The sequence below is a fragment of the Oncorhynchus gorbuscha genome, linkage group LG19 (genome assembly GCF_021184085.1).
Source record: "Oncorhynchus gorbuscha isolate QuinsamMale2020 ecotype Even-year linkage group LG19, OgorEven_v1.0, whole genome shotgun sequence".
Taxonomy (NCBI): Eukaryota; Metazoa; Chordata; class Actinopteri; order Salmoniformes; family Salmonidae; genus Oncorhynchus; species Oncorhynchus gorbuscha.
Window position 1 is genome coordinate 62647720 of NC_060191.1, and position 15000 is coordinate 62662719.

At 47.5% G+C, this 15000-nt stretch overlaps 1 protein-coding gene across 1 annotated transcript in view; it reads left to right on the forward strand.

Moving 5' to 3' along the window:
• LOC124006375 (protocadherin Fat 3-like) overlaps positions 1-15000 on the forward strand; it is a 378106-nt gene that overhangs the window by 297633 nt on the left and 65473 nt on the right. The window contains 3 exon segments of the mRNA XM_046316357.1: positions 2735-2945; positions 4400-7134; positions 7313-8684. Coding sequence (XP_046172313.1) covers positions 2735-2945; positions 4400-7134; positions 7313-8684 — 4318 coding nt within the window.

Consider the following 15000-nt stretch of genomic DNA (forward strand, 5'->3'; position numbering starts at 1 on the left):
ACTGTGTGTGGGTGTGTGTATGTGGAGTCTGACTGTGTGTGGGTGTGTGTATGTGGAGTCTGACTGTGTGTGTGGAGTCTGACTGTGTGTGGGTGTGTGTATGTGGAGTCTGACTGTGTGTGGTGTGTGTATGTGGAGTCTGACTGTGTGTGGGTGTGTGTATGTGGAGTCTGACTGTGTGTGGGTGTGTGTATGTGGAGTCTGACTGTGTGTGGGTGTGTGTATGTGGAGTCTGACTGTGTGTGGGTGTGTGTATGTGGAGTCTGACTGTGTGTGGGTGTGTGTATGTGGAGTCTGACTGTGTGTGGGTGTGTGTATGTGGAGTCTGACTGTGTTTGTGTGTGTGTGTGTGGAGTCTGACTGTGTGTGGGTGTGTGTATGTGGAGTCTGACTGTGTGTGTGTGTGTGTGTGTGTGGAGTCTGACTGTGTGTGGGTGTGTGTATGTGGAGTCTGACTGTGTGTGTGGAGTCTGACTGTGTGTGTGGAGTCTGACTGTGTGTGGGTGTGTGTATGTGGAGTCTGACTGTGTGTGGGTGTGTGTATGTGGAGTCTGACTGTGTGTGTGGAGTCTGACTGTGTGCGGGTGTGTGTATGTGGAGTCTGACTGTGTGTGTGGAGTCTGACTGTGTGTGGGTGTGTGTATGTGGAGTCTGACTGTGTGTGGGTGTGTGTATGTGGAGTCTGACTGTGTTTGTGTGTGTGTGTGTGGAGTCTGACTGTGTGTGGGTGTGTGTATGTGGAGTCTGACTGTGTGTGTGTGTGTGTGTGGAGTCTGACTGTGTGTGGGTGTGTGTATGTGGAGTCTGACTGTGTGTGTGGAGTCTGACTGTGTGTGGGTGTGTGTATGTGGAGTCTGACTGTGTGTGGGTGTGTGTATGTGGAGTCTGACTGTGTGTGTGGAGTCTGACTGTGTGTGGGTGTGTGTATGTGGAGTCTGACTGTGTGTGTGGAGTCTGACTGTGTGTGGGTGTGTGTATGTGGAGTCTGACTGTGTGTGGGTGTGTGTATGTGGAGTCTGACTGTGTTTGTGTGTGTGTGTGTGGAGTCTGACTGTGTGTGGGTGTGTGTATGTGGAGTCTGACTGTGTGTGTGTGTGTGTGTGTGTGGAGTCTGACTGTGTGTGGGTGTGTGTATGTGGAGTCTGACTGTGTGTGTGTGTGTGTGTGTGTGTGTGTGTGTGTGTGTGTGTGTGTGTGTGTGTGTGTGTGTGTGTGTGTGTGTGTGTGTGTGTGTGTGTGTGTGTGTGTGTGTGTGTGTGTGTGTGTGTGTGTGTGTGGAGTCTGACTGTGTGTGGGTGTGTGTATGTGGAGTCTGACTGTGTGTGGGTGTGTGTATGTGGAGTCTGACTGTGTGTGGGTGTGTGTATGTGGAGTCTGACTGTGTGTGGGTGTGTGTATGTGGAGTCTGACTGTGTGTGGGTGTGTGTATGTGGAGTCTGACTGTGTGTGGGTGTGTGTATGTGGAGTCTGACTGTGTGTGTGTGTATGTGGAGTCTGACTGTGTGTGGGTGTGTGTATGTGGAGTCTGACTGTGTGTGTGTGTGTGGAGTTCTGAAATGAATCATCCTCATTCACTCTGTTTTACTTCATTTCATCTGGTTCAGTGGGTAACATAAATAGGAAACGACTGCTCATTCTACCACTGTAGTCGTACCGGTTTTATGTCTTCTTATAATTATAGATTATACGGTGTCATTTTGAAGCCAGATAGGAACGTCTGCCTGACATTTTGTATTAGGGAAAATACTGTATTTAAGTTTAGGCGGGCTCACTGATTTAATTTGGTGAAATCCACATGTAGATAGTATCTTTAATATCTGGCATTCGGTGTGCCCATGACAGTGCCTGCTGAGCTGGAACCAGGTATGTAAGGGCATTGGTACAGGGTACAATGTATAGGCTGCAATATGATCAGTATCTCCTAATTATAACATCTTCCTGCACCAAAGAGATACGAGGTCTAACAATATAAATATACATTGACTACACATAACCACGACAGAGTCCAAGATAACTTTCCCCAGCCAGAGCACATATAACAGTTTTGTCTATTGTGCGTAGCTGCTTTGATTAATAGAACGACTGAGCCACAATGACACACGTATTATCCTGAGCCTCAGGCGTACATAGACACAGACAGAACAGAGACAGAACAACTCTATTGTCTCCAATGGACCCGGTGATCTTCCGCCTAACACTTCCTCAGTATCATAATACCATTCAGTCTAGGGTTATTATACCACTCATAGGCCCATTGGGTTGTGTTAAGTGTGTTGAACTAGCCAGCGTTTCATAATACCGCCAGCAGAGCTAGCGCTAATTCTGATGCTAATGCTGGTTCTATTAATACTCCCCCTGTGTGGCACCTCGTGTGAGACAGGCTTTGCCTCTGATCCCGTTCTCTTGTTGTGGAGAGTCTCGCATAAATCCATCTGATTAGCACTCAAATTCTCATCTGATCTCCCAATGACGGGATTAGTCCGTCCCAGAAGACCCAGAACGGTTTGCTGTGACACTCCCTTTTCATTTCATGGGAAGTTAAAGCTTCAGTACATCTTTTTTTTAAAAGGAAACTCCAGTAATGTTGTCCTATTGATTCTGTTGGTATGTTTATTCATTGCCGTAACACATAAAGTAAAAAAAAAAAAAAGTGTTCATTTTGCCTCATGCTGGTTAAATAATGAGAAATGTAATAGTGTCTAGACTAATGATTGGAACCATTTTTCGCCCTCAGGTAAAAGACCAGGAGTTTCCGTACAGGAGGAACCTGGCCCGAGTGTTGGTGGATGTGGAGGATGTTAATGACCATGTCCCAGTGTTCACCAGTGCTCTGTACGAGGGTTCGGTCTATGAGTCTGCAGCAGTGGGGTCTGCTGTGCTCCAGGTGACTGCCCTGGACAAGGACAAAGGAGAGAACGCAGAACTCCTCTATACCATGGAATCAGGTGAGCAACTATACAAATGGCTTTGTAAATAAACAATATGGCCCCAGGAGGTGTGGTATATGGCAAATATACCACAGCTAAGGGCTGTTCTTAGCATGACACAACGCTGTGTGCCTGGACACAGCCCTTAGCTGTGGTATATTGGCTATATATCACAAACCTCTGAGGAGCCTTACTGCTATTATAAACTGGTTACCAATGTAATTCGAGAAGTAAAAATAAATGTTTCGTCATACCCATGGTATACCATCTGATACCGTTTACCACAGCTTTCAGCCAATCAGCTTTCTTTGCTCAAACCACCCAGTTTATAATAAGAGTTTTAGAACTATCAACAGAATAAGGTGTGTCTAACTATGCAAATATATAGACTGGGGTTCTCTAACCTTTTCTAGCATGAGAGCTACTTTTAAAAATGAAACATGGTGGGAGCCACAATTTATTTTCTTCCATTTTTTAAATATGCCCATTTTGCTCCTCTACCTTGCAACTCTTCCCAGGTCCTTAGTGTTCAAGATAGTAGTGCACTATGTTTTCTGTCAATATATCTGTTCAAATAATTGTTTATTAACCACTCTAAGGGGGTCCTATAAAATCTCCTATTCCCAAAATTCTGTTAGATTTTTCGCAAATGATGTTTTCTCACTTTTATTTAACCTGATTTTAGATTTATGAATGTTTTACTCTCAAATGTACAATTGTTCACAGAGAAACAATACAATTGGATGTTCTGAGTCCATGTCATGCTTAAATCACATCAGAAGACCCTTTTTTGGGGGGTCTGGAAGTAAACTAACACGTGTATTTTGGAGTGTAATGTTAGTTACGCATATGGCCCTTTAATTACCGTCTAATTTGAGGAATGTGCCATCTAATATGACGGTCTAGCGATGGTTCTGTACTGCCGCTACTCTTTTCATTAGAAACATGTGCAAATAATAGATACAAATGATATACTTACTCATGATATACTTCTGCCAGGTAAGCCTACTTTGCAGTTAACATTTAATTGAGAATATTTTGGGGAAAGTATTTCTGTCAACCTACAAGATGGTTATCACATCAACTGGCTCCACACAGAGTCATAGACAAACCAGCGCACCACACAGACAGACAAGGGCAATATTGCTGGAAATTAATTGGCAGATATTGTATTAGATTTGCTTTTTTAAGCCAATAGTGGCTAACCAGGGGTAGGATAATGTTAATATTGCGTTGATTAGATAGTAGCTGGGAGCTTGCGGTGTCTGATACTTGTGAGATTAGTTTATGACATTTTGCAGTGGGAAAACATGATAATTGCATGTACTTTCAGAATTGTTTGGCGAGCTACTCATAGGTGGGCTTCAAGCTACTTGTAGCTTCTGATCGAAGACATGACAATATACAAGCAGTTGATATAGATTTCGATGCACTAGTATTTATCATTCATTCTTATGTCTGTTTTCCTTTAGGCAACACAGGGAACACGTTCCGGATTGAGCCGGTTCTGGGGATCATTTCTGTGGCCCGCGAACTCGACCTCTCCACCATCGGCTACTACGTCATTACCATCAGAGTCACCGATAACGGCTCCCCGCCACTCTTTGCCACCTCTGTGGTTCGCATCGCCGTCACACTCTCTGACAACGCCGGACCCAAGTTCCCCCAGACCGAGTACCAGGCCGAGGTCACAGAGAACGTTGCCGTGGGAACCTCTGTCACCACAGTAAGCGCCATGAGCCAATCCACGCTGACCTACGACATCCGTCATGGCAACAGCGAACGCACCTTCAGGATCAACCAGTACAGTGGTGTGATCACAACTCAGAAACCCCTTGACTATGAGACCACAGCATCTTACAACCTGATCGTCCAGGCCACCAATATGGCTGGCATGGCCTCCAACGCCACCATGCTCATACGGGTGGTCGATGAAAACGACAACCCACCTGTGTTCCAGCTGCTGTGCTACCAGGGTAGTATCAGCGAGGCGGCACCCATCAACAGTGTGGTCCTGAACCCAGACAAAACTCCTCTGGTCATCAAGGCCACTGATGCTGACCGTAACCAGAACGCTCTCCTGGTCTATCAGATCGTTGAGGACACAGCCAAGATGTTCTTTACAGTGGATTCTGGCACCGGCTCCATCAGGACTATCGCCAACCTGGACCACGAGACGTTTGCTAGTTTTAACTTTCATGTTCATGTGAGAGACAGTGGGAGGCCTCAGCTGACAGCGGATAGCCCCACCGAGGTCACCATCCAGGTGATCGACACAAATGACTCTCCACCTCGCTTCACCCAAGACACCTACGAAACTGTCCTGCTGCTGCCCACCTATGTAGGAGTGGAGGCATTACAGGTCTCAGCTATGGACCCAGACCAAAACGTCTCCACAGAGCTCACCTACTCAGTGACAGATGGCAACCTGGAGCACTTTACCATCCAGCCCTCCAGCGGTATCATCACCGTCAAAAACAACAACTTCTCCAAGGAACGCTTCCGCTTCAACGTCAAAGTGTCCGACGGTAAGTTCTCCAGCACTGCTCTAGTCACTGTTCTGGTCCGTGAGACGCTGGACTCTGGCCTCTTCTTTGCCCACAGCCTATACTCCTCGTCCATCCAAGAGAACAATACCAACATCACCAAAGTTGCCGTGGTCAACGCAGTGGGGAATCGCCTCAACGAGCCCCTCAAGTACACCCTACTGAATCCTGGGACACGCTTCCGGATCCGATCCACCTCTGGCGTAATCCAGACCACTGGCATTCCCTTCGACCGTGAGGAGCAGGAGTTCTATGAGCTGGTGGTGGAGGCTGGGAGGGAGCACGACCGTCTGCGTGTTGCCAGGGTAATTGTCAGGGTCCAGGTAGAGGACATTAACGACAACGCTCCTGTGTTCGTGGGACTACCGTATTACGCTGCTGTCCAAGTGGAGGCCGAACCTGGTTCGGCCATATTCCGGGTCACCGCTGTGGACCGTGACAAAGGCATCAACGGAGAGGTGTCCTACTACCTGAAAGACGACCACGGACACTTTGAGATCGACAGGCTGACGGGCGGCCTCCGTCTGAAGAAGTCTTTTGAGTCTGACCTGTCCAACCAGGAGTACCAGATGGTAGTTTACACCAAGGACGGAGGTTACCCTCCTCTTTCCTCCACCTTAGAGTTCCCAATCACCGTGGTGAACAAGGCCATGCCCGTCTTCGACAAGTCCTTCTATGCAGTGTCGGTGAACGAGGACGTAGCGGTACACACTCCCATATTAGGAATCAATGCCACCAGCCCTGAGGGCCAGAACATAATCTACACCATCGTGGAGGGAGACCCCTCTCTGCAGTTCGACATCGGCTTTGACACCGGAGTCATCAGAGTCATCAACTCCCTGGACTATGAGATCGCCCCATCCTTCCGTCTGACCATCAGAGCCACAGACTACCTGACCGGCGCCCGTGCTGAGGTGGACGTAGATGTCACAGTTAATGATTTCAATGATAACCCTCCAGTGTTTGAGAAAATGTCCTATAAGGCAGTTCTGTCTGAGACTGCCATGATTGGCACTCCGGCTCTGCAAGTGGTGGCTACCGACAAAGATTCTGAGAAGAACAACATTGTACGCTATCAGATATTCTACCCCACAGATGCCTACAACAGCACCGACCACTTCCACATCGACAGCAGCAGCGGCCTCATCTTGACCGCCCGCATGCTCGACCACGAGCTGGTCCAGCGCTACGACTTCATCGTCAGGGCAACCGATAACGGCTTCCCACCGCTGAGCAGTGAAGTGTCGGTCACGGTGGTGGTGAATGACATGAACGACAACCCTCCGGTGTTCAACCAGCTTCTCTACGAGGCCTATGTCAGCGAACTGGCCACGAGGGGCTATTTTGTGACCTGTGTCCAGGCTTTGGATGCTGACAGCTCCGACTATGACAAACTGGAGTACAGCATCCTGTCAGGAAATGAGAGGATGAACTTTGTGATGGATGGTAAGACGGGTATCATCACGCTGTCTGGTCACAGGAAGCAGAGAATGGAGCCAGCCTACAGTCTGAATGTATCCGTTTCTGATGGGGTGTTCACCAGCACAGCCCAGGTGCACGTCAGGGTCCTGGGGGCCAACCTCTACAGCCCTGTGTTTGGACTGAATGCCTACGATGCAGAGGTACGGGAGAATGCAGCGGTAGGAACCAAGGTGATCCAGGTAAGAGCCATTCATTTTAAAGTATCCAGCTTGTGGTAATGAATTGTGTATTTTATTTAATGAATCTTTGATTCACATGATACTATATTTGTAATAGTATTTGTAATATGTTTTGTTTGACATGTTTACTATGAACAATACCCCATCTAAAAGAAAGTAACTTAACTATTATTACCAGGTTAGGGCGACCGATGCTGACCCAGGAGTGTTTGGCCAGATTACCTACTCATTCGTCAACGACGTGGGGAAGGACCAGTTTAGTGTGGACGCCAATGGTCAGATCACCACCCTGGAGAAGCTGGACAGAGAGGACCCTGCCAACAAGGACATTGTCCTTACGGTGGCGGCCCAGGACGGAGGTGGAAGGGCCTCCTACTGCACCGTCCGGGTCTCCCTGGTGGATGACAACGACAATGTCCCTCGCTTCAGAGCTACAGAATACCGTGCTTCCGTCAAATCCGACGTAGGCAAGGGCTTCTTGGTGACCCAGATCCAGGCTTATGATCCTGACGACGGTGCCAACTCTAAGGTGACATACTCGCTCTACAGCGAGGCACACGTGCCCGTGGCGGATGTGTTAGAGATCGACCCTGACAACGGCTGGATGGTCACCAAGGGGAGTTTCAGCCACCTGCGCAACTCAGTCCTGTCTTTCTTTGTTAAAGCAGTAGATGGAGGTATCCCTGTCAAGCACTCCTTAGTATCAGTCTACATCCACGTCTTGGCATCTGACGCCCTCATCCCCTCCTTCACCCAACCCCAGTTCTCCTTTACCGTCCCAGAGGACACTCCTATAGGAGCTGCCCTAGGGTCCGTCCGCCTCATCACCCCACCAGGCTACGCCTCGCTGCCAGTCACCTTTGCTCTGGTCAACGGAGAGACCGGGGAGAACAACCAGGATGGAGTCCTGGTGGTGGACAGGGACACTGGGGTCATCAAGCTGGACAAGCCCTTGGACCACGAGGTCATCACTGCCTTCCACTTCAAGGTCACAGCCACCGTGCAGCAGGCCAAGCTGGACTCTGTGACCAGCGTCGACGTAGAAGTCAAAGTCCTGGATCTGAACGACAACAAGCCAGCATTTGAATCCAACGCCTACGAGGCGACAGTGATGGAAGGGATGCCTATTGGCACCATAATCATCCAGGTTCAGGCTCTGGACCCAGACTCTGGAGCTAACGGACAGGTTACATACAGCCTAGGCACATTGGCGCAATCCGAAGGGGAGCCGGACCAATCCACACAGACCTTCACCATTGACAGCAACACTGGCTGGATCTCTACTCTCAAGGAGTTGGACCATGAGATGTACCCGTCCTACGCCTTCCTGGTGGTGGCCTCAGACCTGGGGGAGACCCTGGCCCTCTCCTCCACCTCCACGGTGACCGTGGCTGTGTCGGACATTAACGACAACCCGCCCAGATTCCTGGATGAGAGGTACCTGGGCTCAGTGCGTGAGAGCGACCCCCCTGGCGAGGTGGTGGCGGTGCTCAACACTAGAGACGATGACAGCTCTACAGTGAACCGCCAAGTCAGCTATCACATCACAGGTGAGTCAGAGAATGGGAGTGTGTGTGTTATTAATGTGTTTAGCTGTCTGTCCTCTTTATGCATCTTCATATGTCTCACTGTCTGTCTTTAAACTTGTCTTCTGTCCCCCTGTCTCACTCACTGACTGTCTGTCTGCTTCTCTACCTTCATATCTCTGTCTGATTCTGTCTCTCTGTCTCACTTCACTGCCTGCCTCTCTATCTGTCTGTCTGTCTGTCTGTCTGTCTGTCTGTCTGTCTGTCTGTCTGTCTGTCTGTCTGTCTGTCTGTCTGTCTGTCTCTGTCTCTGTCTCTGTCTGTCTGTCTGTCTGTCTGTCTGTCTGTCTGTCTGTCTGTCTGTCTGTCTGTCTGTCTGTCTGTCTGTCTGTCTGTCTGTCTGTCTGTCTGTCTGTCTGTCTGTCTGTTTCCTTGTTTACTTTAGATAAACTCTTAATTTGTATGCTGCCTGGCTCATCTCCAAACCATCACAACAACGCTTGTGAATATACAAGAGGGAAACCAATAACAATAAATCAAGGATGAGGCTTGATTCATAATTCCTACATTTCTTATTCGTATCTTAGGTATGTTTGCGCATACTAGCAGTGGAGGTTTGATTAATAAACAAACATTGTCACAGTAATAATGATTTGAATACTGCTGAGACTAGCTCTTTCCCAGATAAGCATTTTTTTCCATCACAAAATATGACGTGCCTGCACAACCCCCCTGACATCGGCAAATGCCGCGGAGGTAGTAAATAGAGTTATAGTAAACAGTTTAAGAGTACCTGCGGCGCATTTGATGAAAGTTGTTGCTATAGCGATATGTCCTGTTTTTATTTCTTTCCATAGCTTTAATGGATGGGTGTTTATTTTAAAGTGGAGACTGGAGAGAGTTAATTAGATTGTGGTTGACCCAGGGACATCAATGGTAGGTGATTTTCATAAATGTTTTGACCTTTTTAGGGAGCAGAGTTTTTGGTTTGGTGAAGTACCTGGCAGTTGAAAGAGTGGTAAAGTATGTTTTGATACATAATGAACAAGGACAAAAGATGACTAAATCTGTCTTTTATGAATGTCTTGTTGAAAAGAGGTTTAGAGTTGCCTGATTTGTTCTCTGCTAATTGACAAGTGGGGAAATAACAATGAAGTAGGAACGCCCAATGAGACGGAGCGGTGGATCACCATGCCGATGGGAATAGGAAACTAATGAAGGACTTTGAAAAGCAGGAAACCCTCTTCTGAATGGAATTGTAATTAGCATTGCCAGGAGGGAGGGCGTGAGAGATGTGACCTTACCTACAACAGAAAGAGAGAGGGAGATAATTCTCCTTCTCAATCTAACTTATGTTAAACACTGCATAGAGAAAGAGAGAGGATCAATGACAGAGAGCTTGGACCAAGAGAGAGAGAGAGAGAGAGAGAGAGAGAGAGAGAGAGAGAGAGAGAATTGGCATTACACACTGCTGGGAGAAGAAGAGAATGAACGACAGCTAGATGTGACCTTACACAGCAGAGACACTGAACGGGGTATAGGGATATATTTTTTTATACTAGCACAAAGAAAATACCTGGATTGAACATGTACCAACACCACAGGGTGAAAAACAACATTTTGTCTTGGGGGATTTTAACACTTTGACGGAAGCCAGGGGATGCGATATGACAAATCCGTTGACTCCCAGCCGCTCTCAAAGCCTCACCTAGACTTCTGCGTCTTAGTTGCCCCACACCATACTTGATAAGGTATCATGGAAGTTTAATCAAATGTACACAAACTGGGAAAAGGAAATGTAATGATTGAGTGTTTGTGATGTAATTTTTGTGCAATGTTGTTGGTCAGGCTTACAGGAAGTGTGTATGTGTGTCTGAATCATTTACAATGATGGAAATCTTTTTATGTCTGCTCCGTTTGTGTCCGTTGTCCCCGCCCAGTCTGTTGTCCCCTCCCGGTCTGTTGTCCCCGCCCAGTCTGTTGTCCCCGCCCGGTCCGTTGTCCCCGCCCAGTCCGTTGTCCCCGCCCGGTCCGTTGTCCCCGCCCAGTCCGTCCATTGTCCCCGCCCAGTCCGTCCGTTGTCCCCGCCCAGTCCGTTGTCCCCGCCCGGTCCGTTGTCCCCGCCCATTCCGTCCGTTGTCCCCGCCCAGTCCGTCCGTTAGGAGGGGAGTGGAGAGGAAAAACCAATTAGGATGTTGTTGTCATAGGAGGGGAGGGGAGTGGAGAGGAAAAACCAATTAGGATGTTGTTGTCATAGGAGGGGAGGGGAGTGGAGAGGAAAAACCAATTAGGATGTTGTTGTCATAGGAGGGGAGTGGAGAGGAGAGGTAAAACCAATTAGGATGTTGTTGTCATAGGAGGGGAGGGGAGTGGAGAGGAAAAACCAATTAGGATGTTGTTGTCATAGGAGGGGAGTGGAGAGGAAAAACCAATTAGGATGTTGTTGTCATAGGAGGGGAGTGGAGAGGAAAAACCAATTAGGATGTTGTTGTCATAGGAGGGGAATTGGGGTGGAGAGGAAAACCCAATTAGGATGTTGTTATCATAGGAGTGGAGTGGAGAGGAAAAACCAATTAGGATGTTGTTGTCATAGGAGGGGAGGGGAGTGGAGAGGAAAAACCAATTAGGATGTTGTTGTCATAGGAGGGGAGGGGAGTGGAGAGGAAAAACCAATTAGGATGTTGTTGTCATAGGAGGGGAGTGGAGAGGTAAAACCAATTAGGATGTTGTTGTCATAGGAGGGGAGGGGAGTGGAGAAGTAAAACCAATTAGGATGTTGTTGTCATAGGAGGGGAGGGGAGTGGAGAGGTAAAACCAATTAGGATGTTGTTGTCATAGGAGGGGAGGGGAGTGGAGAAGTAAAACCAATTAGGATGTTGTTGTCTGTATGTCTGTCTGCCTGACTGCCTGCATTTCTGTCTTACTGCCTGCCTGCCTGCCTGCCTGCCTGCCTGCCTGCCTGCCTGCCTGCCTGCCTGCCTGCCTGCCTGCCTGCCTGCCTGCCTGTCTGTCTGTCTGTCTGCCTGACTGTCTTACTGCCTGCCTGCCTGTCTGTCTGCCTTACTGCCTGCCTGCCTGACTGCCTGTCTTACTGCCTGTCTATCTTACTGCCTGCCTGTCTGTCTGCATGCCTGACTGTCTGCATACCTGCCTACCTGTCTGCATGTCTGTCTGTGTGTATAGCCTATATAAGCATACCCTTTCCATTCCCTCTCAGTCATTAAGGACTGGGGTAAGGTGTTCTTGTTGAAGTGGTGATGAGAAGGCTCAAAGAGTAGAGGCTGTACTAATGAGGCTGACTGGAACAGCTACAGATGCATAATTTGATGCATAATTTGATCACTCCTTTGTTGCTGAGAATTTTCCTGTACAGCAGGAAATGCAAAGTTGTACTGTATTCAAGGTTTAAAAAATACTACTGAAGTTTGTAATTTCCACTTTAAAATTGATTGGCCCAACGAAAAATGTATCAACCCGTACAAAAAAATGTCCATTAATTATAATCCACTTAATAATTCACATTTCCTCAAATTAATATCTTACAACTGTAGTCTATTACTGAGTCTGCATGGCTGGTACTCACACTGAGACTGCAGCCTCCCGCTCACTCACTAGTCTAGGAGAGGCTTCTCTGCTCTCTGTGAAAAGGTCCACTCTGCTGTGAAGAGTGTTGTGTCTAGTACAGACAGAGAACAGTAAGTGTTACACAACTCTAAATGTCTCCACATAATAACTCAGTAATACCACTGTAACAGCTTCTTCAGTGTTTCAGCTGTAGGTTACATGTATGCCTGTTTGTCTCTCTCGCTCCTTCTCTCCCTTTTCTCCTCTTCCTCTCTTCTCTCTCTCCATTTTGTTATATATTTTTCACTCTCTCGTCCTCTTCTGTTTCCTCGCTCTCTCTTTCATTATCTATCTCTTTCCATCCTTCCTTGACCCTCTCTCGATCTCTCTGAGGGGCAGGTGTGAGTGTAGTTACTAAGGTTCTGTGTATGAGATGCTGTTGCTGACCCAGTCTAATGTGTATTTGGTAGGAAGATGGCACTACCTATTTTTATTTTATTTCCACCTTTATTTAACCAGGTAGGCAAGTTGAGAACAAGTTCTCATTTACAACTGCGACCTGGCCAAGATAAAGCAAAGCAGTTCGACAGATACAACGACACAGAGTTACACATGGAGTAAAACAAACATACAGTCAATAATACAGTATGAACAAGTCTATATACGATGTGAGCAAATGAGGTGAGATAAGGGAGGTAAAGGCAAAAATGGCCATGGTGGCAAAGTAAATACAATATAGCAAGTAAAACACTGGAATGGTAGATTTGCAGTGGAAGAATGTGCAAAGTAGAAATAAAAATAATGGGGTGCAAAGGAGCAAAATAAATAAATAAATTAAATACAGTTGGGAAAGAGGTAGTTGTTTGGGCTAAATTATAGGTGGGCTATGTACAGGTGCAGTAATCTGTGAGCTGCTCTGACAGTTGGTGCTTAAAGCTAGTGAGGGAGATAAGTGTTTCCAGTTTCAGAGATTTTTGTAGTTCGTTCCAGTCATTGGCAGCAGAGAACTGGAAGGAGAGGCGGCCAAAGAAAGAATTGGTTGTGGGGGTGACTAGAGAGATATACCTGCTGGAGCGTGTGCTACAGGTGGGAGATGCTATGGTGACCAGCGAGCTGAGATAAGGGGGGACTTTACCTAGCAGGGTCTTGTAGATGACATGGAGCCAGTGGGTTTGGCGACGAGTATGAAGCGAGGGCCAGCCAATGAGAGCGTACAGGTCGCAATGGTGGGTAGTATATGGGGCTTTGGTGACAAAACGGATTGCACTGTGATAGACTGCATCCAATTTGTTGAGTAGGGTATTGGAGGCTATTTTGTGAATGACATCGCCAAAGTCGAGGATTGGTAGGATTTTCTTTTTTCCATTGTAGTGCTGAGCTGAGCCGGCTGCTGTTACAGGTGGTGAATTACCAGGGGCCTTATGTGCTTGACACTCATTGATTGCTACACTGTTAATTCCAGTGCAACGTCCAAATAAAAGGCTCTGTGTCAGACGGAGCGCTGAGAGGTCGAATAGAGGTCATTAAAGCACTGGCTAATACATTTGGAGTGTGTGTGTGTGTGTGTGTGTGTGTGTGTGTGTGTGTGTGTGTGTGTGTGTGTGTGTGTGTGTGTGTGTGTGTGTGTGTGTGTGTGTGTGTGTGTGTGTGTGTGTGTGTGTGTGTGTGTGTGTGTGTGTGTGTGTGTGTTGGCCCGCAGACTGCAGCCTCCTGTGTGTGTGTTTTTGTTTGTTAGACAGTGAGACTGTGAGTGTGTGTGCATTTCTCTGGTTTGTGTGTGTATATAAACTCTCTCTCTCTCTTTCTCCTCAGGTGGGAACCCTCAAGTGTGTATATAAACTCCTCTCTCTCTCTCTCTCTCTCTCTCTCTCTCTCTCTCTCTCTCTCTCTCTCTCTCTCTCTCTCTCTCTCTCTCTCTCTCTCTCTCTCTCTCTCTCTCTCTCTCTCTCCCTCTCCTCAGGTGGGAACCCTCAAGTGTGTATATAAACTCTCTCTCTCTTTCTCCTCAGGTGGGAACCCTCAAGTGTGTATATAAACTCCCCTCTCTCTCTCTCTCTCTCTCTCTCTCTCTCTCTCTCTCTCTCTCTCTCTCTCTCTCTCTCTCTCTCTCTCTCTCTCTCTCTCTCTCTCTCTCTCTCTCTCTCTCTCTCTCTCTCTCTCCCTCTCTTCAGGTGGGAACCCTCAAGTGTGTATATAAACTCCCTCTCTCTCTCTCTCTCTCTCTCTCTCTCTCTCTCTCTCTCCCTCTCTCTCTCTCTCCTCAGGTCTCCTCAGGTGGGAACCCTCAAGTGTGTATATAAACTCCCTCTCTCTCTCTTTCTCCTCAGGTGGGAACCCTCAAGTGTGTATATAAACTCTCTCTCTCTCTCCTCAGGTGGGAACCCTCAAGTGTGTATATAAACTCTCTCTCTCTCTCTTTCTCCTCAGGTGGGAACCCTCAAGTGTGTATATAAACTCTCTCTCTCTTTCTCCTCAGGTGGGAACCCTCAAGTGTGTATATAAACTCCCTCTCTTTCCCTCAAGTGTGTATATAAACTCCTCAGGTGGGAACCCTCAAGTGTGTATATAAACTCTCTCTCTCTTCTCCTCAGGTGGGAACCCTCAAGTGTGTATATAAACTCTCTCTCTCCCTCTCCTCAGGTGGGAACCCTCAAGTGTGTATATAAACTCTCTCTCTCTTTCTCCTCAGGTGGGAACCCTCAAGTGTGTATATAAACTCTCTCTCTCTCTCTCCTCAGGTGGGAACCCTCAAGTGTGTTTATAAACTCTCTCTCTC